General features: G+C 45.6%; 1 protein-coding gene across 1 annotated transcript in view; it reads left to right on the top strand.

The window, feature by feature from the left end:
• Positions 1-22,734, top strand: part of LOC126523642 (uncharacterized) — a 265,996-nt gene that overhangs the window by 136,696 nt on the left and 106,566 nt on the right. Inside the window, exons 9-12 of the mRNA XM_050172240.3 lie at positions 13,172-13,283; positions 14,386-14,540; positions 16,365-16,487; positions 20,735-20,910. Coding sequence (XP_050028197.1) covers positions 13,172-13,283; positions 14,386-14,540; positions 16,365-16,487; positions 20,735-20,910 — 566 coding nt within the window. The remainder of the gene's footprint in view (positions 1-13,171; positions 13,284-14,385; positions 14,541-16,364; positions 16,488-20,734; positions 20,911-22,734) is intronic.

A 22,734-nucleotide genomic window follows, 5' to 3' on the forward strand; every position in this document is an offset into this window, starting at 1 on the left:
GTCAGTGGCTTCTTTTTGCAGCAAGCGCTGTTAAGGGTACTTCAACCTACTTTCATGGCATAAATCACAGGTATAGTCTACTTGTAGATGCTTTGTCGACTGCCAAAGTGTGGGTGAAATGTGTTGCATTTGTGCAGTTTTCGTGGTAACCTACGACATCCAAACACTGCCAGGCAAACTGAATGTTTGTTGCAAAAGAGTTGTTGATTATACTGGCAGAACTGCAAAGCAGATCTTGCCAGGACACCTTTGTGTTGGTTGACCCACAAACTTTAATGCATCGAAAACTCTTATCAAGAATTCGTAGAATTATGCACTAATGAATGAGCTAACACATATCGAAATGAAGGATGGCTCACATGTCCTCCTGGGGGTCGGGATTCTTTAAAGCGATAGCTTTCTTTGGCTCTTCCCTTCGCTTTGTGGTTTTTATGTTTCTAGCCGTTCATGGGAGAAGAATCCGCTCAGGCCACTAGGTGTGGGGCCAGAGTTGCTGTCTTGCCGAGCAGACTACACGTGCGACTAGGCATAATCCTGGATATATATAGCACATCTTTCTGTTGGCTACTGTCTGGCCTAGCAGACAACTTGGGTTGCTGGGATGTGTGCTTCTGGGTATGTGCCTAAACAGGCAACTTTTGCACTGTATTTGGTATATTGGTGTGCGCCCATTCTTGGCCAATCCCCCCAGGATGAGTATGCCAAGATGACACAAGGGGCATGTAGCCTTAAATATATCAGAGTGATAGCACCCCATTCGCAACAGGCACATATGCATCGAGTACGGCCACTTGATAGGTAGCCATTTAAACAAAGTTGCAGCCAGGACACTAGGGACAGTGGGGGTTGCTAGGGAGTTTCAACTTGGGTGCTGTGACTGCAACAAGATATATTATCTCATGGTATCATTTGGCACCGTGGTTGGCAGTGAGATTGCCACTTAGTGTGTCTGTTTCGTGATGCACATTGTTTTGCATTCACATTGATTCACTTCATGCATGTTTCGTAATTCACGGATAGTGCGAGGATGCGTAGCAGGTCACACAAGAAAGCTGTTGCTGATGTTGACGTTTCTGCCGTGATTTGTTCTTTATTTTTTATTGTGAGGAAGAGGAGGAGGAGGAGGAGTGTTAGAAGAATGGGACAATACAGTTAAAACTCGATCTAACGAAACCCGATTTCAGGAACTTCCCAATCTAACAAAGAAATTTCCATTCCCCGGCAAGTCCCCATAAGGTTCAGTGTTGTCATCAACCTGTATTAACAAAACCAGCTTGCATTAAACTCGATTTAGTGAAGCTTTTCCAGAAATAAATGAACAAGAAAAGCTGTGATTTCTTTCTCATTTTGATGCAGATGGGTTTTTCTTCGAACTTGCCCTCTAACGTACGCTATCGCGGTAAAACATCTAGGCACCCTAGTCATGACCCTAGCTTTATTTTGATGAGGATGCGTGCTGCGCTCATGTACGAAACAATGGACTCGGCAGTAGCTAGCATTCTGACTTACCAGATGGCGCTAGGAGCTGTGGTAGCTGGGCCGCCCTCGTGGACTTTTTACACATGCAGGCATGGGTTCGCAGCAAATACAATGCCGCAGTACCTTTCGGGTCTCACTATGTCACAATTTTAGATTTCGCAGAACCGAAAAACCCTTGCTCGACTTATCGAATTTTCTGATTTAATGAAATCATTCAAACGTGGTCATCACTTTGTTAAATTGAGTTTCAACTGCATTTGCCCCATTAGCATAAACCAATAGAGCAGTGAAGTCTTCCTTGATGGGAATGTATGTCCTGGAAAACAGTGTATTGGGCTATATCTTATATTCTTCTCTGACTGTGATTAGAGCTGCACAAAACTAGTGCACTCATAGAAAGGAATACTAATTAACTAATCATAGTTGGCAATGCTAATGAGAGCCTGATACGCCGTCGCAGAGCAGCCTTAGCTCTGTTGATGATAATAACAAGGGCAACAATGGCAGCACAGTGAGGACGTGAATATGAAGATAACAGTGATGGTGACATGACAGTGAAGATATGACAATGCTAAGGAAACAACTTTGACAATGTGACGATAATTCCAAAGTTAGCATGGCAGTTTCCAAATGCAAGGACGGGAATCAAAATCTGGGTCGATACAAGTAGACCTTTGTTTTAATTCTCATGACTTCTGCTTAGGAAGCATGATAGTACCTGCAGCAGATGCCACAAAAAAGTGGATATCCTCACATTGCAGAAAAGTAGCCTGGAATTGAAGGGCTGCAGTTTGCTCGGTGCTGGATATTTCATAGTTTTCATATACCTAGCCTGTAAGGAAACTTATTTTCAGTGATCCAAAATGTCCTCCTTTTTCTTGATAACGCAAGTAATCATTCATTACATCAAATTAGACAGGCAAAACAATTCCTTACACTCCTGCGAAGCAATGGCTGCTGTATAGTCTTGTTTGATTTTTAGATACTATCCTGCGACAGAAGAAACAGCTTCACATTGCTCCAGATTTTGTCACGATGAAGCCAACTGTTGGGATAAAGCGAGTGAATCGTTGTACATGTGCAGCTGCTTTGCTTAAATACCTTTCATTGATTAAAGAATTGTGGCAAAGCTTTCCAAGGGATTTACATGTGGATGTAAATATGTGACATTGATTATGTTGATTATGTTGATTATGCATTGCCTAACGTTGAAACAGGAAGACAGCGGTGTACGTAGATCAGACATCAAACGAAGGTAACCAGCATTTGAGATGAAGAGGAACAAATGGAGCTACGATGGGTAACCCATGACAGATAACCACTGGTGTAATAGTGTTTTATAAAGGCTGCCATAGGAAGGGAGGCACAATAGAGGACATAGATAACTAGGTGATGTGATGAAGTTAGGAGATGGCAGGTATAAATAAGATTGTGTCGACGTGCGCAAGGCAGGGGTAATTGGAGATCACCGAGATAGGCCTTTGTCCTGCAGTGGACATGAAAATAGGCGATGATAATTATGCAGGGATTTATATCGGTGCAAGTTGATAACAGTAAAAACTCATTTGTGTTTTGAAACTGAAGAGAGAAGGAAGTGGGAAAGAAATGCTGCAATGCAGTACTGAACTCTCAGTACAGTCACCCAGATATCCAATGAAGTGCCACTGTAGACAGCGCCAGAGGCATTGTCCAGGAACGTTTGTTTCAAGTTGGAGTTGGCATGGGAAATGGTCAGGGCTAGAAACAGCAGCATGGACATTTGGCCTCAATGTTGTGTTCGTGCATTGCGCAGTCTGACAGTGGTATCGTCGTGCATCATTCAATGATCTAAATGTGAAAGGAAGTTTGTTTGGAGTTTTAATGACACTGAAAAAATTATTGTTAAATCTTCTTTGATTCATTGGCTGGTTCACGTAAGGTCAGTGCATTTTGTTGAGAACATTTTCCACTAGAAAGTTTTATGAACCTAGAACCTTTACTGGTTTGAAATGCAGAAGCCAGTGTAAATTTTTGTGATTCAGCGACCATTTCATTTAGGATCAGCGCCTTTTTAGAATGCAGCTCATGGGCGCCCTTTCCTTCGTCGATGGCGGAGTGTGGTGTTGACCGAAGGTGGAAGTCAGACTCCAGCCGTCCCGAAGTAAAAGCCCTTTATTTAACATATACAACCAATATATATAATGAAGAACAGAAGCGCCCCCTGGGGAATAAAGAACCGAAATGAATAACGAAACTGAATATAACATACTCCCTCCCTTATTTTTAATAGTTAGTTGTTAGTAAGTATTAGTAACGAAAACCCCAAAGCATGCACACTGTACTTATTTACACATATTTACAACCTATGTACACAATGACAGACCACGAACTAATTGGTCTGATAGTCTTTGAGCCAGGCCGGTGGCCGGCGCTCTCGGGTCGGCCGTGTTGGACGTCGCACTGGCGACGGGCTCGTTGACTGCTGCTGCGGTATGCCAGGACACAGTGCCTGCGTCCTGGGAGAAGGAGGCTGTAGCACGGCAGGCTGCTGCACATCGGGAGACAGCGGCTGCGGCGTGGCAGGTTGCAGCGCCTCAGGAGACCGCGGCTGCGGCGTGGCAGGTTGCAGTGCCTCAGGAGACCGCGGCTGCGGCGTGGCAGGTTGCAGCGCCTCAGGAGACCGCGGCTGCGGCGTGGCAGGTGGGCCTGGTCCCCAGGTGCCCCTCTCCGGAACCCTGGAAAGCTTGGAGGCATTCCACGTACGGCCGTCTCCAAGTCGGAAAGAGGCTGGTCCCCTCCTCTTGATCACCTCAGTGGGTGAAGAAAAGGCGCAGTCTCCCTTGAACCGAACGGACGGTTTTTTGACACGGACAAAATCGCCTACGGCTATCTTCGTCTTCTTGGCGGCTCTTCTTTTGTCCGTGTAGTGCTTGCTGCTTTGCTGCTGACGCCGAACCCTTTGACGAAGTCGCGCCAACTCCTTGGCTGGATCTTCCGCAAATGCTGGTGCCGAGAAACCCACGATATCCAGCCTGGTTCGGGGCATTCTACCATGCAGCAGAACTGCTGGGGCGACTCCGGTGGTGGCGTGCGGAGTACAGCGGTAAATGGCAAGGTATTCTGTGACAGCTTGCCGGAGTGGTCGTCTTTCGAGGAGTGAGACTTGAATGAAGTTTTTCAATGTGCGATTGAAACGTTCTATTTGCCCATTGGCTTGGGGGTAGTATACTGAAGAATGTGAAAGACTGATGCCTCTGTGTTGCAGGAAAGTTATGAACTCACGCGAAGTGAACTGAGGTCCATTGTCACAAACGATCTCTTCCGGGTAGCCTTCCCGGGCAAAAACACTTCTTAAAAAGTCTTTCACGGTGCTCGTGGACACTTCGCTGCAAAAATACACCTCTGGCCATTTCGAATGGTAGTCAACAAGCGTTACAGCAAATCTGCTGTTGTAGGCTGCATGCTCCAAGGGACCAACAATGTCTAGGCCAAGCTTTTGCCACGGTCGCTCAGGCCATGCAACAGGTTGCAACGGTGCTGGTGATGTTTTGGCGGACTTATCTGCCTCCAGGCAGATATGGCAGTTATTTACTGCCGTTTCCACTTGCTTATCCATTCGTGGCCACCAGAACCGCTCACGCAGTCGCGCCTTCGTGCGCGTGATACCCGGATGTGTCTCGTGCGCGATGCCGATGATCTGAGCCGTGAGGGAGGATGGAACAACGAGGCGCTCTCCACGCAGAAGCAGGTCATCGACAACAGAAAGTTCTTCCCGAATGGCGTAGAATGGTTTCGCCTCTTGTGGTATGGACTTCTTTGGCGGCCAGGAACTCAGCACGAATGACTTGACGGTATCCAGGCAACTGTCGTCGAGGGCGGCCTGCCTGAACTTCTCCTTAGTCACGCAGGCTGGCTCAATGAACGAGACAATTTCTTCCTCCTTAGCAATCTCTGCCTCCGAGGTAGGTGCTGGTAGCCGAGAAAGTGCATCTGCTACAGTGTTTGTGGACCCCTTGCGGTATTCAACAGTGAAATTGTAGCAAAGCAGTCGTGCACTCCAGCGTGCGATTCGAAGTGGGCGTCTTCCATGTCCTTGTGACGACAGCAAGGACACCAGTGCCTGGTGGTCTGTTCGAATTGTGAAATGGCGACCCCACAGGTACGTGTGCCATCGCTCACACGCCCAAATGCACACAAGTGCTTCTCGTTCACCGACTGAATATTTTCTCTCTGCAGGCGACAGTGTACGGGATGCGAAAGCGACTGTGCGGAGCTCGTGGCCACTTTGTTGCTGCAGGACTGCTCCCAGCCCACAGTCGGACGCGTCGGTCGACACAATTATTGGCAATGACGGATCGAACATCTGGAGGACTGTACTTGACGAAAGCATTTCCTTGACCCTCCGGAAACTGCTGTCTGCTTCGGCAGACCAGATGAATGGCTCATTTTTGCGAAGTAAGACTCTCATAGGCTCAACCACTTGTGCCAAGTGTGGAACAAACTTGGAGTAGTATTCTACGAGGCCCAGGAACGAACGAAGAGTGGCCACATCAGTTGGCACTGGTGTGTTAACTATGGAGTCTACTTTCTCTGGAAGTGGCGAGATACCACGTGCAGTGACCTTGTGCCCTAGAAAGGCAAGTTCTGGAACGTCGAAAAGGCATTTGTCGTTCAGTTTCAGACCTGCGTTCTGGATCTTTTGCAGCACGGTCTTCAAGTTTGAAAGGTGTTGTTCTGCGGTCTTGCCAAAAATGATGACAACATCAATGTAGAACAACACGCCAGGGCAGCGGTCAAGGATTTTCGCCATCATCTTCTGAAATGCCGCTGGGGCAGAAACCAACCCAAAGCAAACTCTTTTAAAACGGAAAAGGCCATCATGGGTGATGAAAGCTGTCAGATCCCTGCTGTCAGGGTGCAAGAGAACCTGATGGTAAGCAGAAGCCAAGTCAAGTTTGGAGAAGTGTGTAGCGCCTACCAAAGCGTGAAGCAGCTCCTCTGTATGGGGCAATGGGAAACTGTCTGGAACAATAGCTTTGTTCGGCTCTCGAAGATCTACACAGATCCTGATGCTGCCATCTTTCCTGTTAACAACAACAATGGGGGACACCCATTCAGAAGCATCGATCCGCTCGATGATGTCAAGGCTCAGCAACCTATGAAGCTCATTTGATACTGGTGAACGGAGTGAATACGGCAGACGGCGAAGCTTCGAAGTTACAGGCTGCACGCCTTGCCGTGTCTTGATGCGATGTGTGAACCCCTTAGCAAGACCCAACTCGGGACTGAAAAGTGAACTGAACTCATGTGCTAAGGCTGGCGGAAGAGCTTTGTTATGGGGCTGCGTGCTTGACGGTGTGGAAATAGAACAGGATAGCGGGTCAACAACAGTCGGCTGCGGAGTAACGGACGTGTATAGGCACTTGAGAGCAGAACCCTCAATGCGAAGATCCAAGGCTTTAATGCCGTCTAGACCGATCAGAGAAGTGCCTCGGTGAACAACATAAAAACGTAGCGACGCTGTGCGGCCTTTAAATCGAACGTCTGCCTGGAAACAACCTAGCACTGGAATCAGCCGTTGAGAGTAGTCAAACAGACTAACATGCGGAGCAGGCAGGAGCGGAACGCTCTGAAAATATCGACTGAATTCTTGTTCCGACAGGATTGAAACAGACGACCCTGAATCAACAAGGAATGTCAAAGTGACAGTCGCGACTTGCAATTGAATATGAATTCCGCTACGCGCGGAACGTTGCACAGTCAAAACTTCCTCAGCACTGCTGGATGATGAAACATCTTCATGAAATTCAACTTCACGGACTCGGCATTGCATTTGGGTTAGCTTGCGGTTGCATACCCTTTGAGAGTGGCCCTTGTGACCGCAAAACGAACAAGTCTTGCCATGCGCTGGGCACTGTGGCGCTGACGCGATGTGGTCCCGCGAACCGCATCGGAAACAATGTGGCGAGCCGGAGCGGCTACTCTGTTCTCGGTACCGCTGAGGGGGCGGTTCCGCTGCGGCGCACGTGAGCCGCTCGCGCTCCTCGTTAAATTCTGCTCTACGGTGGCTGCCGGTCGTGAATTCCTTTTTTTCGAAGAATGCGACGATGGTTTTCGACGCTGCCGCAATGAAATTGCTTCGACCGAAGCAGAAAGCTCTTTTAGCTCTTCAGCCGCCTGCTCAAACTGAAGTGCAATTCGAACAGAATTCTCGAATGAAAGTGTGGAACCCTCGAGCAGTAACCGCTCACGTACGCGAGGGGAAGCTACACCGGCAACGAATTGGTCCCGCAAAGCATCATCTTGCGAGGCAAACGAGCAATGTGACGCTAGCTCCCGTAGAGCGGCAACAAAGTCATGAACGGACTCGCCTGTGTGTTGGCTGCGGCGGTGAAAGCGATGACGCTCGATGATAACGTTGCGCGACGTCGAAAACTGTAGCCGTAATGCGGCGAGTGCAGAGTCGTATTCGTCAGGAGGGGCCACGGCAGACTTGTCATCGGCGCGTGCTGCGGCGCTCGTCCCTGCATGTAGCGTCTGATAAATACGCTGGCCCTCCGCCCCCAAACAATGCAAAAGAATAGCCTTGCGTTGCTCCGGCTTGAATGCGGCGGCTCCGGATGCCAGCAAGTACACGTTGAACATCTGCTCCCACTGCTCCCATGGCAATAAGGGACGGCCGGGCGTCGGAAGGAAAAACGGCGGCGGAGCAAGCCCGGTGAAGCTCATGGTGGCGGATATGGACGGCGCAGCGGGGCTGGGGGTACGTTCACGACATCCTCGTCGCCAATGTGGTGTTGACCGAAGGTGGAAGTCAGACTCCAGCCGTCCCGAAGTAAAAGCCCTTTATTTAACATATACAACCAATATATATAATGAAGAACAGAAGCGCCCCCTGGGGAATAAAGAACCGAAATGAATAACGAAACTGAATATAACACGGAGTCATCGGCGTAACCGAACAAACGAGCACAGCGAAAGATGAAAGTGAACTCGGAGAGCAGTGGAGCTTAAAAGACGTGACGAGGAAAGTGGAGAGGAGAATGCAGTGGAACCATCAGGAAGAAAATGGAGGAGGGTATGGCGAAAGCGTGAGAAGAAAAGCGTAACGTGGTGACAAAGGCTATGAGATGGCACCAGAGGTGCGTGCGTCGTCTGGGAGGTCATTCGGTAGCGGCTGCTGTGAATCGCTCCCACGCGTCACCCACGCACCAATTCTCGCAATCTCCAGGTTAGCGAGGTGGTTGTACCACACTTCGCTCCATCTGCAACGTGCCGCACGAGACATATAGTCTGTGCCAGCGAATAGTATATAGCGAAATGAAAACACGTGGAGAGCTGTGCTCAAATTTCGCATTAGAGAGTATCATAATCATTGGTGAATATTATTGCTCAGAATGTTTTCCACCAGTACGTTGTGTGAACTTGGAACACATTGCAAAGGTTTATTTAATTATGCATTTAATACGTAATGCAGCAAATATGTGCTCATTGACTGTTTTAGCAAGAGTCACTGTCAGAACCTTCGTCATTCAGTGGCTCTTTCATGCAAGAGCAACTGCCTTTTGCTCAGAGCACCTTCCACTGATTAATCCTATGAATTTCATCATCATCATCATCAGCCTAGTTACGCCCACTGCAGGGCAAAGGCCTCTCCCATACTTCTCCAACTACCCCGGTCATGTACTAATTGTGGCCATGTTGTCCCTGCAAACGTGTTAATGTCATCTGCCCACCTAACTTTCTGCCGCCCCCTGCTACGCTTCCCTTCTCTTGGAATCCAGTCCGTAGCTCTTAGTGACCATCGGTTATCTTCCCTCCTCATTACATGTCCGGCCCATGCCCATTTCTTTTTCTTGATTTCAACTAAGATGTCGTTTACCCGCGTTTGTTGCCTCACCCAATCTGCTCTTTTCTTATCCCTTAACGTTACACCCATCATTCTTCTTTCCATAGCTCGTTGCGTCGTTCTCAATTTCAGCAGAACCCTTTTCGTAAGCCTCCAGGTTTCTGCCCCATATGTGAGTACTGGTAACACACAGCTGTTGTACACTTTCCTTTTGAGGGATAGTGGCAACCTACTGTTCATGATTTGAGAATGCCTGCCAAACGCACCCCAACCCATTCTTATTCTTCTGGTTATTTCAGTCTCATGATCCGGATCCGTGGTCACTACCTGCCCTAAGTAGATGTATTCCCTTACCACTTCCAGTGTTTCGCTACCTATCGTAAACTGCTGTTCTCTTCCGAGACTGTTAAACAGTACTTTAGTTTTCTGCAGATTAATTTTCAGACCCACCCTTCTGCTTTGCCTCTCCAGGTCAGTGAGCATGCATTGCAATTGGTCTCCTGAGTTACTAAGCAAGGCAATATCATCAGCGAATCGCAAGTTGCTAAGGTATTCTCCATCAACTTTTATCCCCAATTCTTCCCACTCCAGGCCTCTGAATACCTCCTGTAAACATGCTGTGAATAGCATTGGAGATATCGTATCTCCCTGTCTGACGCCTTTCTTTATAGGTATTTTGTTGCTTTCTTTGTGGAGGACTACGGTGGCTGTGCAGCCGCTATAGATATCTTCCAGTATTTTTACATATGGCTCATCTACACCCTGATTCCGTAATGCCTCCATGACTGCTGAGGTTTCGACTGAATCAAACGCTTTCTCGTAATCAATGAAAGCTATATATAAGGGTTGGTTATATTCTGCACATTTCTCTATCACTTGATTGATAGTGTGAATATGGTCTATTGTTGAGTAGCCTTTACGGAATCCTGCCTGGTCCTTTGGTTGACAGAAGTCTAAGGTGTTCCTGATTCTATTTGCGATTACCTTAGTAAATACTTTGTAGGCAACGGACAGTAAGCTGATTGGTCTATAATTTTTCAAGTCTTTGGCGTCCCCTTTCTTATGGATTAGGATTATGTTAGCGTTCTTCCAAGATTCCGGTACGCTCGAGGTTATGAGGCATTGCGTATACAGGGTGGCCAGTTTCTCTAGAACAATCTGACCACCATCCTTCAACAAATCTGCTGTTACCTGATCCTCCCCAGCTGCCTTCCCCCTTTGCATAGCTCCTAAGGCTTTCTTTACTTCTTCTGGCGTTACCTGTGGGATTTCGAATTCCTCTAGGCTATTCTCTCTTCCACTATCGTCGTGGGTGCCACTGGTACTGTATAAATCTCTATAGAACTCCTCAGCCACTTGAACTATCTCGTCCATATTAGTAACGATATTGCCGGCTTTGTCTCTTAACGCACACATCTGATTCTTGCCTATTCCTAGTTTCTTCTTCACTGTTTTTAGGCTTCCTCCGTTCCTGAGAGCCTGTTCAATTCTATCCATATTATAGTTCCTGATGTCCGCTGTCTTACGCTTGTTGATTAACTTAGAAAGTTCTGCCAGTTCTATTCTAGTTGTAGGATTAGAGGCTTTCATACATTGGCGTTTCTTGATCAGATCTTTCGTCTCCTGCGATAGCTTACTGGTTTCCTGTCTAACGGCGTTACCACCGACTTCTATTGCGCACTCCTTAATGATGCCCATGAGATTGTCGTTCATTGCTTCAACACTAAGGTCCTCTTCCTGAGTTAAAGCCGAATACCTGTTCTGTAGTTTGATCCGGAATTCCTCTAGTTTCCCTCTTACCGCTAACTCATTGATTGGCTTCTTGTGTACCAGTTTCTTTCGTTCCCTCCTCAAGTCTAGGCTAATTCGAGTTCTTACCATCCTGTGGTCACTGCAGCGTACCTTGCCGAGCACGTCTACATCTTGAATGATGCCAGGGTTCGCGCAGAGTATGAAGTCGATTTCATTTCTAGTCTCACCATTCGGGCTCCTCCACGTCCACTTTCGGCTAACCCGCTTGCGGAAAAAGGTATTCATTATACGCATATTATTCTGTTCTGCAAACTCTACTAATAATTCTCCTCTGCTATTCCTAGAGCCTATGCCATATTCCCCCACTGACTTGTCTCCAGCCTGCATCTTGCCTACCCTGGCATTGAAGTCGCCCATCAGTATAGAGTATTTTGTTTTGACTTTACCCATCGCCGATTCTACGTCTTCATAAAAGCTTTCGACTTCCTGGTCATCATGACTAGATGTAGGAGCGTAGACCTGTACAACCTTCATTTTGTACCTCTTATTAAGTTTCACAACAAGACCTGCCACCCTCTCGTTAATGCTATAGAATTCCTGTATGTTACCAGCTATTTCCTTATTAATCAGGAATCCGACTCCTAGTTCTCGTCTCTCCGCTAAGCCCCGGTAACACAGTACATGCCCGCTTTTTAGCACTGTATATGCTTCTTTTGTCCTCCTACCCTCACTGAGCCCTATTATATCCCATTTACTACCCTCTAATTCCTCCAATAACACTGCTAGACTCGCCTCACTAGATAGCGTTCTAACGTTAAACGTTGCCAGGTTCAGATTCCTATGAATTTAGAACTTATCAAAGAGTTTTTTTTTGTAATTATAACAACAAAGCAAAGATGAGTAAAAATGAATGAGAAGCTCCTTGACTGTTCCACGATAAACACGGGGAAGGTGGAAGATGGAAATTCAAGACGATGAGCAAACGAGAACAAGGTCAAAGCAGGAGCCAACGTTTCGACAAGTGGACTTGTCTTCTTCAAGGGGACGTATGCTTTCCTCACCACAGCATATATAGATGGGGCTCTTCTGAAGGGGAGAGGTTGTAAGGCGGGCAGGTGCGGCAAGGAGGGAAAGTGTGTTAGCGTGTTGAATTGAGATAAAGGAATGCTGTGCACAAGGCCAGGGGCCCGGCCTTCTGTCAACCACATGTCAACATCTTAGTCAAATTTCCATTCTGAACGAGAAAGGAAATACAGAGAATCACACCTTATCCATAAGTTCAAGACATTGAAACCAATAGGCATAAACGTTTCAAAGGGAGCTTTAGAATCTATTCACGATGCTAAATTTCAAGCTATAGGCAACAACACTTAGTTTGGTTTCTTAGTGTATTTCTTTTTCCTTTTCTTTCTTTCTTTTTTTTCCCAGCCGGCGTGTCAGATGACATTGACACGCCGGCTAACACGCGTGCATTGACACGTGGTTGACAGACGGCCGGGCCCCTGTCCTTGTGCACAGCATTCCTTTATTCTCAATTCGACACGCTAACACACTTTCCCTCGTTGCCGCACCCACCTGCCTTAAATCCTCTACCCTTTAGAAGAACCACACCTATATATACTGTGGCGAGGAAAGCATATGTCGCCTTGAAGAAGACAAGTCCACTTGTCGAAACGTTGGCTCCTGCTTTCACCTTGTTCTCGTTTTGCTCATCGTCTTGACTGTTCCACGTATGATAAGGCATGGTTGAATCCTTTGAGATTCTGTGACTTTTTCATGTAAGATCAGTGCTGTTATGGCGCAGTATTTTCCGGTGAATGCTTTTGGAAATGCTTTCACTTTCGTGATATTTATTGTGACTAGTGCCTCACGTAGCGTCTATAAGCTACAGGGTTCCTGACATAATGCCAAGCACGCCAGTTTAAGTGCAGTTAGCACAGCCAGGAGTGCTGTTGCCAGTAGATGCCAATGCGTCTGGCGCAACTCGCACGAAATCATGCAGAAGTAAAAGTACATATGCTAAAGTGATCGCCCGACACCACCACCCCCGCTCAGAGTGCTTCGATAGTGGTTGCCGCCTCTCTATGGTTTCTGTTGTTGCGCTGTATGCAGGCGGTCATGACTATGGTGCCCGAGGCGTGGCAAAACAATGAGCAGATGAACGTTGAGAAGCGGCAGTTCTACCAATGGAGTGGCTGCGCTATGGAACCCTGGGATGGTCCAGGTGAGTTGAATCCTAAACGTTATCTCAACTGCACAACCATAACTTTTGAAGAGATGAAAACCACCGTCTTTTCTTGAAGCAAGCTATGAGCTGAGCGTATAGCCATGTTGAGTCTTAGCCATACATTCATACATTGGTGCGTTTCATGCTTGTTGGTATCATGTAGCTGTATAATATACAATACAACACCATTCCTTTGTTGAGTTGAATAAGTTAACCAGGCTTGGACAAAGGGAGAATCAATTACAACAGGCATTTTATTTTGCATAGATGAGCGGAAGTTTGAATGCAGATTGAAATATGGCATGGACTTTTGTGATGACCGTACCATTTTCTTTCAAGATTTTGCCCTAGAAGTTGGGACGCAGCTGTGTGCAGTGGAAGATGCAAAACTATATTTTTCTTATTGAGCCTAAGATTTCTTTGCTAGTGCTAGCCAGTGTGCCTCCACAAGGTGAAGCTGTCTTATATGTATGATATGTATCACCATAGCTACGAATTCACGCAGGTGTGAACTTGGCTTATAGCTTAGTTAAAAAAAAAAGTGCTTTTCATCTCCAAAAGTTACGAATTATGCTTGTGGATTTTCTGTTACGCAAGTCAGTGCTATATATAACAACAGTCTATGAAACTTGTTCTTTTGAAAGTGAAATCTGTAATGTGGTAATGTTGTGCTGAATAACTGTTTGTGCTTCACAGGTAATTATATATACACATAATTTGCATACTGTTTCTTTTTGTCTTTGTATTAGTATATTATTATTTATTAGGCAAAGGGAGTGGACAAAAATTGGCTGCACTTTGTCTTCTGAAGTGAGACTGTACAAATTATTTTTACATTCAGCTGCCATGTGCACTTAGAATATTTTCTTGTTTGCAGCTTTTTTAAAAATTTTTTAACATAAATAATGCCTAGAGCTTAAGGCATTACACTTGTGCATCTGAAGTGGGATGTCCTCAGCGCATAGTGTTCTTTTTATGACCACACATTGTATGGGCTACATTTAGCACCTGGCTCATACTAGTTTTTTGCAATTTATTGTCTACTGAGGCAGTTCTTTAGGGTTTTGTTTTCCTGCAAATTCATCTGTTTCCATTGCAGCATTGCTGACCTTCTCGGATGGCCGTTACATTGGGGCCATCCTTGACCGAAACGGACTGCGGCCATCGCGCTACTACATCACCAAGGACAACTACATGGTGATGGCAAGTGAAGTAGGTGTGCTCGACATTCCGTCTGAGATGATTGTGCAGAAGGTATGCATTCCACCCTTTTCCTTCTCTTTGCTGCTACAGTGTCTAGGTTGCATGCATTCTGGCGCTGACATTTGTGTTTCGTGATGCAAGAACCATCCGTAATATTGTCAGCAGCTGTTTGACATAACGACACTGTCAACTATGTAAGCGACTCAGGTGTACGAAGTATCTCTTGGGAGGCTTCAGGCTAGAGTAGCCTTTACACCATCCGTTACCTGGGCAGGGGCCGGTTAAGGGCCACCACATGTTAGCACTACACGAGTGTGCCTGGCCGTACGTCCACGCACCATACCCTATGCCGACAGTCGCCAGCAGTGAGATTATGCGCCACAGTTCTGGGCATGTTCCATCTGGGGTAAGATGGAACACGATGCAGTAGGGTGGCAGCAATAACAACATGGTGATTCTCGAGCATGTGCCATGCTGACAGTCGCACACGAACCATGCAGCGATGTCTTTTCAGAGCGTAAATAACGCATCTCAAGCTGCCGCACCCACTACACATAAGCTCGCTGACAATGCTGGCTGCAGTGGAGTGTGCAGTGAGCACTTATATAATTTGCATATCTGAGATCTGCATATGATGTGCCACTGCGCATTGTCACAAAACGTTGCAAAAACCTGAAGCATCCATGAATTTTATTACTTTCCTTGTGTTGTTCACTGACTTGCTGATCGATCTGGTGTTCCGGTATAGTTTTTTAAGCCAACCTGCCTTTCACTGGCAATATCACTTTTCAGTCCCTTAATTAAGATTGTTGCAATTAGGAAATATGCAGTGGGTGTAATTGTGATCTCTCGGTTCGTAGTCCCATGCAGATGGTGCTGGTTTGTGTAGTTTCTATTTATGCAGGCCGCTAGTCCTGTAGGCATTGGTGATAGGACTGGCACAGATTTGTAATCACAGCTGTTCAAGTGCCGTCGGTGACAAGCCTAATTTTTCACAGCTTCATGAATCACAAATGTTCACAATATTTTTGGCTTACAAATTCATTATCTTTAGGTGCTAGTGAAAAAAAGAAATCATAGAGGTTTGGTCACTATCCTGAAATCAATAATCGGTCGTTTGAAGTTCATGGTAATGGGATATTTCTACATTACATGATCACATTTTACACAACATGAAATATCTTACATTTTACATTACAGTCCATACCTTTTAGCTGGGGATTTTTCAAATTTTTGTTGATCTGAAATATTCGTTAATATGAAGTTCTTAGTAATGAAATTTCACTGTGTAGTGAAATGAGTGATGTTCTTGGTATGCTCGGTATGCATAAACATAGTCTCGAAGTCTAATTCAGTAAATGCATCTGCGTATGGTAATATCACTTACCCGATAGGAGGGGAATGTTACAAAGAAGCCTGTTTTAGTGTCTTTGAAGAGCAAACTTAGCAGATGAAGGAAAATAGTCATCGGTCAGGGTTCAAATCTCGAATCAAACCTGAGAGTTGCTCTATGGATTTAGGTAAAGGAGGCCTACAGATAGCTACTTGAGAAACAACTCAAGGCACTGGAAGCTTAAAACAAATGAAGTATGAGAACTTATGAGCCTAGTCTAGCTCCATTCAATGTGTAAAAGCTTTTTTTTTTTCTGTTTTGTCAGTTCTGCACAGGAAAATTTCTGCTTAACACTGTTTTTGTTGCTAGTGGACCACATAAGTTCTCTTATTCATGAAATTTACAGTCGGTACTTGAGCTGTCGGCAAACACTCATTTATGCGGGCTTGACACCAGCTGTGTACACAATATGAGCTTGCCTGAAAGCCTATATCTGTAGTTTGTAGAATAATTCTATGTTGACTTTTGTCTGCTGCATCCAGGGTCGTCTGCGGCCTGGACGCATGCTGCTCGTAGACACCCTGGAGAAGAATGTCACCAAGGATGAGGAACTGAAGTTGCAGATTGCCCGCCAGAGGCCTCTGGGTGATTGGCTTAAAGAAATGGTAAGCACATTTCTTGTGACAGCTGCACTCTTAAAACGGTTGCACCCTTTTGGGGTGTATATTTGTCCCATAACAGTAATCGTTATCTGCCTTGCTTGTGTTTCCTTTCTTCAAAACTCAATGTTGCTACTTTCCTGTCGAGAATGCTGCGTCACGCTGATAACGCACAAGCCGTTCATGACTTGGGAGTCCCGGGCTTCCAACGTTAAAGGAAATGCGGGCAAGACAGATAATTATTATATTTGTTGAACAAGATAAGCCCCGAAGGGTGTAAAATTTTTTAGTGTACCTTGGACTACCAGGGCTGCAGTGGTGCAACAACTGTGGCAATATAATGTAGTTGGTGCAGTAATGTACCATATATTGTTATGTATTAGTTGACTACAAATATAAGTCGAACCAACCAACTTTTGACCACCCAATCAGAAAAAAAGAGAAATTCATGGGGCACAACATTCATATGGGGATAGATTACCGGCAAAGCTGTGTAGGTTACATACATGGGCTGCGTACATTATGAAGTCGTAAATTTTTTTTTCATACGACACCACACTACATCGGCACAAGCGCCACTGTGGTCACCACACCTCCCACACATCTGCTGCAACCACTGCTGCAGCCGCGCTGGCACTTCCGATGCACGTGACGTTATAACCGCAGAAGCACAGGCCACATGCACACGCGCTGTCGTCACACTCTTTCCCCCTTTCCCCCAAATGGTCGGCTGCGCGTGCATTCCTGCCCACGATACGAATGCAAGCCACCCAGGGTACCCCCTCTGGGAATGCATGCGGGCGATGCAAACGGGGGCTAAAGGTAAGCAGCTTTGCCATAATATGCACAGTAATATTTAAAAAGAACTGGGCTGCATAGACGAAAAAAAACTGCATTTATTGGGCTTCTGCAAGCATCTTCGATGTTTGCACCGTTGCGCTGACAGTTTTCAAGTCGCCGTCACGATTGAGCACTTGACAAAAGCTTCGCGCACCATGTTGTCAGCCAGATCGTACCACACCTCGCACACCCACTGCACGACAGTGCTCAGAGACGCTTGCTTCACATGCCCCATCGGTGACTGGGGCTTATCATCCTGTTCCATGCACTCATTGTAGAGTGCCACCACCCGATCATTGAATGGTTTGTTCAATGCCACGTCAAGAAGCTGAAGAACGGCAGTCAAAACCGCCTGGGATGATTGCTAACTGACACTCCGCATTGGCCATGGTGCTCTTCACGCGTTCCGTGATGTAGTCACGGAATGAGTCCAGTACCAACATGCTTTTCAGCTTTAAGAGACTGCCTGGGCACCGGAACCAGAGAAGGCGGAACCAGCCTAGAACTGTCTCCTCAGTGAAAAACCCCTTTTTGTTCACGCAAACGATCACTTTTGGGGGAATTTCCCTTTGGCCATCGTTTTACATTTGAACACAATGAAAGGAGGAAGTTTGGGGCCATTGGCACTGCAGCACAGCTTTACCGTAGATTGGTTATGCTCATTGTCTGTCGTCATTAGACATACTTGCTGTTCACCTTTTACTGTGACAGACTGCTTGCTCGACATGTCGAACCAAGGAGGTGTCCGACTGGAGTTATTGACCTGGGCTAGTGTGAAGGTGTGCTGCATCTTCAGCTCACTGATGAACTCTAAGAAGGCTTCTTTCTTCTCGTCGTAAGCATCAGGTAGCTTCTGGCAAATGGTATGCCTCCTCAAACTCAGTCTGTTCCGCTTCATAAAGTTTGTCATGCACTTTTTTGAAACTTTGAACTTGCTGCGAGTGACTTTCAATACATTCTCGACATTGCAAGCCTTCACCTGAATGTCCTTGTAGGACACACTCGGGCCTTTGTCCCGCTGTTCTTTCACCTGCCTATCCACATCTTCTTCAGTGACAGGATGCTTGCCCTTCTTCGGGCCCCAGAAGGACATTTGCAATCCTGTGCACGCAAAAAGCTTGTTGCTTTGTCGCCGCCAACTTCGTACGCATTTTTCCGAAACGCTGTGTTGACACTCTGCTGCTAAGTTGTTGGCTGATTCAGCGTGAAGAATAACTTGCCGATTAAATGCCACACTGTAATTGCATCGTTGAGTTGGCCCCATTTCGGTGTTGTCCGGCCAGACACTTCAGAATACGATTCGGGCAAAGCTGCCGAGTGCTTGCAGAGGTACGGCACTTGCAGTTAGAGCGAGTTTCGTGAGCGAGCAAAGCTCGCACAGCAGTACGCGATCACGAAACTACTGCTATTGAGACGAGACCACACGACTGTGCTAGTGAAGCAGAGCCCTTTGAAAGCGAAACCTTTCAACCACTCGCATTGTCCTCAAGGGTAACGTCAAAAAATTCTTTTTCCATAAATCGAACAGAAACGCACAAGTAGTATCTTACTGAATGCAAAAAAAAAAAAGCAACTTTTTATTATTGCTGCTGTAGTGCAAATATAGAATAGGTATATATGTATGGGAAACGCCGTTTGCCAAGACTTGTCTCAACTCTCTCTTTCCCACCCCATCAGGTCTCCGTGGTCGGGCTCCGCTCCGAGTTTAAGGGGCTCCCTATCCCCCCTAAACTTGGCATTCCTATTATTGAGGGGAAAAAAAATTTTACTTATATGTGGCAATATACAGTAGTTATTGCAGTAATGCCACAACAGTAACGTAGCAGCTGCAAGCAATTTCATCGGATTTCTATTCTTTTTTATGCTTCATCATTGGCCCGAGCTGTGCCTTGATCCCTTATGAAATAGTGTTGCGTACAGACAACACACAAGAAAGATAGCGTTCATTTTTTTTTTTTGCTGAATTTCAGTTTTGAGCACAGTTTCTAGCTACTTGCATTTGGCTAACACTGAATGATAGGCAGCCAATGTTAAATTCTATTAAACCAGGAACAGAGGACAAGGAGGAAGGAGTTTGGTGTGCAACTCGCTTAATTTCTTTTGAAGGCACAGGTAGAGGAGAAAGGCCGATGCAAAACCCTCGACTACAGTGCTCTCACTTAGCTAATGTAGAAAACATAAGAGGTACACCTTTGTTTCACATCCGATGAGAACTCTCCTTACAAGTTGTACATGAAGCCATAGGTTGCTTGGTGCGAAGCTTGCTTCCAGTGTTATTGTCTGGTGTTGCCCACAGGCACTTAACAAACATACTGCTGGAAAAGTTTCTGAAATCATTTTTTTCCTTTGAATATGCTAATTCTCGGTGTATTATGCAGACATAAATTCAACATAGACATTTCTTTCATATGTTTTTGTCTTGTCCTTAAAAGGTTCGTGTAGTCCTTGTAATACTGCAACAATGTGGTTACTACTTACAGTAATGCCAGTACAGTAATGTAGCAACTTCAGAACTGCAACTGATTCTAACTTATGTATGTTCTTTTCATGCTCTGCCATGGGCCTAAGTCATTCCTTGATGACGTTATCACCAAAGTCAACGTGTCTGGCGCAGTGGATAAAAAGAGCTGAATAAAATTAGTCAGAGTTATTGCAGTATAGTTGGTCATAAAGTGATAAGGTTCCAGAGCTTAGAGTGATCTGCACTGCTATAGATGCAGAAACATCTCTTTCCAAGACTTTCAGTGACTTCCTGTGAGGCAAATGTAATGGAAATGACATTGTCACTGGCACACACTTGCATCATTGTTCCGCATAACTTGCTAGGCTTGCATCGTGTCCGTGTGTTTAAAGAAAGCTCCTAAGCTTCTGCATTCACCTGCGCTCAGCTCAAGAATGAAATGGTCATAAATCTTGCTCTATTTTGCTTTGCACTCATTACAGCTCAAGTCAAGAGTGTGAATGTCATCTACGTGTGCAGATGTCATAGCGCTTACACATTGTAGGATTGAGGCATAAAAAGTGCAAGAAGGGAACAGCTTAGCACTTGCAACTTGCATGGCGGAGACCTGGTGCAAACTTTCGCTGTGTGATGAATCTGTGCGGTTACACGGCCCCTTTCTCTAATCTAAAATAATATTGGTATATCAGTCGCATTTCGCTAATTACAGCAAAAAGTGACGACACTGAAGAAAGCTAGGAAGGACACGAGATATATGAGCACCGTTTCACAACTATGTTGTGTGTGTGTGCATGTATGTGTGTGTGTGTAGACCATATGTGCAGAACTGCATCTTCTGTTTAAGTTCTGAAAGCTTCTTCAGGCCTAGCTGTTTATTGAAAGCCTCGCATAACCTTGGGAAGGCAGAGTATATGCAATTCTTTGTAGTGAAATTTTTGGTGCTGTTTTGCAGTTCACTTTGGCGGACTTGCATGAAGCAGCGGGTCCCGTTCACGTGCCGGGATTGCGTCGCCAGGACACGAGCACCTTTGCCAAGAGCAGCAAGGTGTTCCAAGACTTGAGACTGCCCCTGTTTGGCTACTCTCCGGAGACCATCAACCTCCTGCTGCTTCCCATGGTCCAGACTGAGTGAGTTACCTTTTGGGCCATGTTTCCATCCTTTCAGTTAATGTTATGCGCGAGAATAGTAGTTGACATTGTAAACACAGCAACAGACTGGCTGTTTTGCGCAAGAAACATCCAGAGCAAACAATATGAATTTGAGAACCACGCATGGACAGCAGCAAGAATTTGGCATTGTTGTGGTTTGACATAATGGAAAGTTGTGCAAGCATTGCCAGATGGCCAGAATTGATGCACAGGGCAGTAATGGCACAGTTATGGGACGTAGCTTTGGTGCATCATCCAATGCGAGTCTTCTGTAGACTGCAGGAGAAGTGTCTTTCGTGTGCATCACGTCTCCCTGCCTCCTGACACCCAGTTTCCGAGTACGTACGTCACTCTGTGGGACCACATTTTCATGAATATAAGGCGAGCTTCTTTCCCTTTTCTTTTTTTTTTTTTTTTGAGGTACCAGCTTAGGCAAGCACCTCGTCTTATATTTGAAACCACACCTAGTTTGTGAATCTTCCTATGTTCCCCATTGGAAGATTCTAGCATGGCTCGCCTTGACTAGACAATTTGGGTCGTGTAGGTCATGGTGATGGTTTACACAGCAAAAGGTGCATTGCCTGTCTTTTCACTGTGGTAACAATGACTAGTACGATGGAGGGCATTGCCGGCCGACACATTTTCTTTCAATTTTTTTCTGTTCTTCCCGTACCATTGCCACGGCACTGTTTACTATTTTGTATGTGGTGGCTGTTTTTTTGTTTTTTCACGGAGTACACATTGTTTAAGAGTTTAGGTATGCACAGTCTGTCTTGTATATTTCTGGCGATCATGACTCATGTGCCAGGAAAAGATACTTACAACACAGAATAGTCACAACATTGTTTTTTCGCTACCTTTGCTCACATAATACAGTCAACTTTCTCTGACTCTACCATGATGGGAATGATGAATTCATTGAATGATCCGGCGGGTCGCATTAAAGAAGAGATGGAAGAAGTGCCCAAGAACACTGCTGCTTCACTTGGCAGCATTTTCCCATTCTAACGTGCACTTAGCTTTTATTGCACCCAGCATAAGGTGAATACTTTGCGTAAAAATGACATGGCAGGTCCTAGTGACATCAATGTATAAACAATATTAGAGCTCCGAAGCAAAGAAGAAAGCTAACATAGAACTGATATTTCAAAATAACAATATAGCATGCCTTCAATTCTGGCAATTGGAAAAAAGACAGCAAGGTTTTTCTTCACAGAATAAAAATGTATTTGCACCTATCACTCATCATTGTCACTCTCAGGCAGTACTTTATTCCTGCATATGGATCACAACGTGTTGTTTTCCATACCATCTACTGCATGTCTGAGTACCCGCATTTATCAAACACCGCAGTAATCACAAACGGAGTGGTGTTTAATCAAAGACTGAAAATGACAAATTGTTGTCAATATCCTGCACAGGAAATTGTTCTGCTGCAATCTTTTGATGATAATGACGCTAGCTCTGAAGGCAGGCTGTTGCGAACACCGAGAAAATTGTTTCATACGTGATTGCACCGTGTAGGAAATTTTGGCGAGTTAAAAATGGGTAAATATGGCATTGATTCATTGTAAGTTGTTTCGCTTGAAAGTATTGCTAGGGAAAGTAAGAAATAGTTGTTTTAAGTGGGAGATATAACATGTCTTCGATGCAGTCACTGTACCTTAGCACCACCAGGACAGACGTTACAGATATTAGTCACAATTCTGGTGCCTGAACGGCCTGCCGCAGGACCTTCACTTGGGATAGAACTTACTGAAACATTTATCTGGAGTCGAATAAACTAAAGCCTACTACACAACA

This window comes from Dermacentor andersoni, chromosome 6 (assembly GCF_023375885.2).
Source record: "Dermacentor andersoni chromosome 6, qqDerAnde1_hic_scaffold, whole genome shotgun sequence".
Lineage (NCBI taxonomy): Eukaryota > Metazoa > Arthropoda > Arachnida > Ixodida > Ixodidae > Dermacentor > Dermacentor andersoni.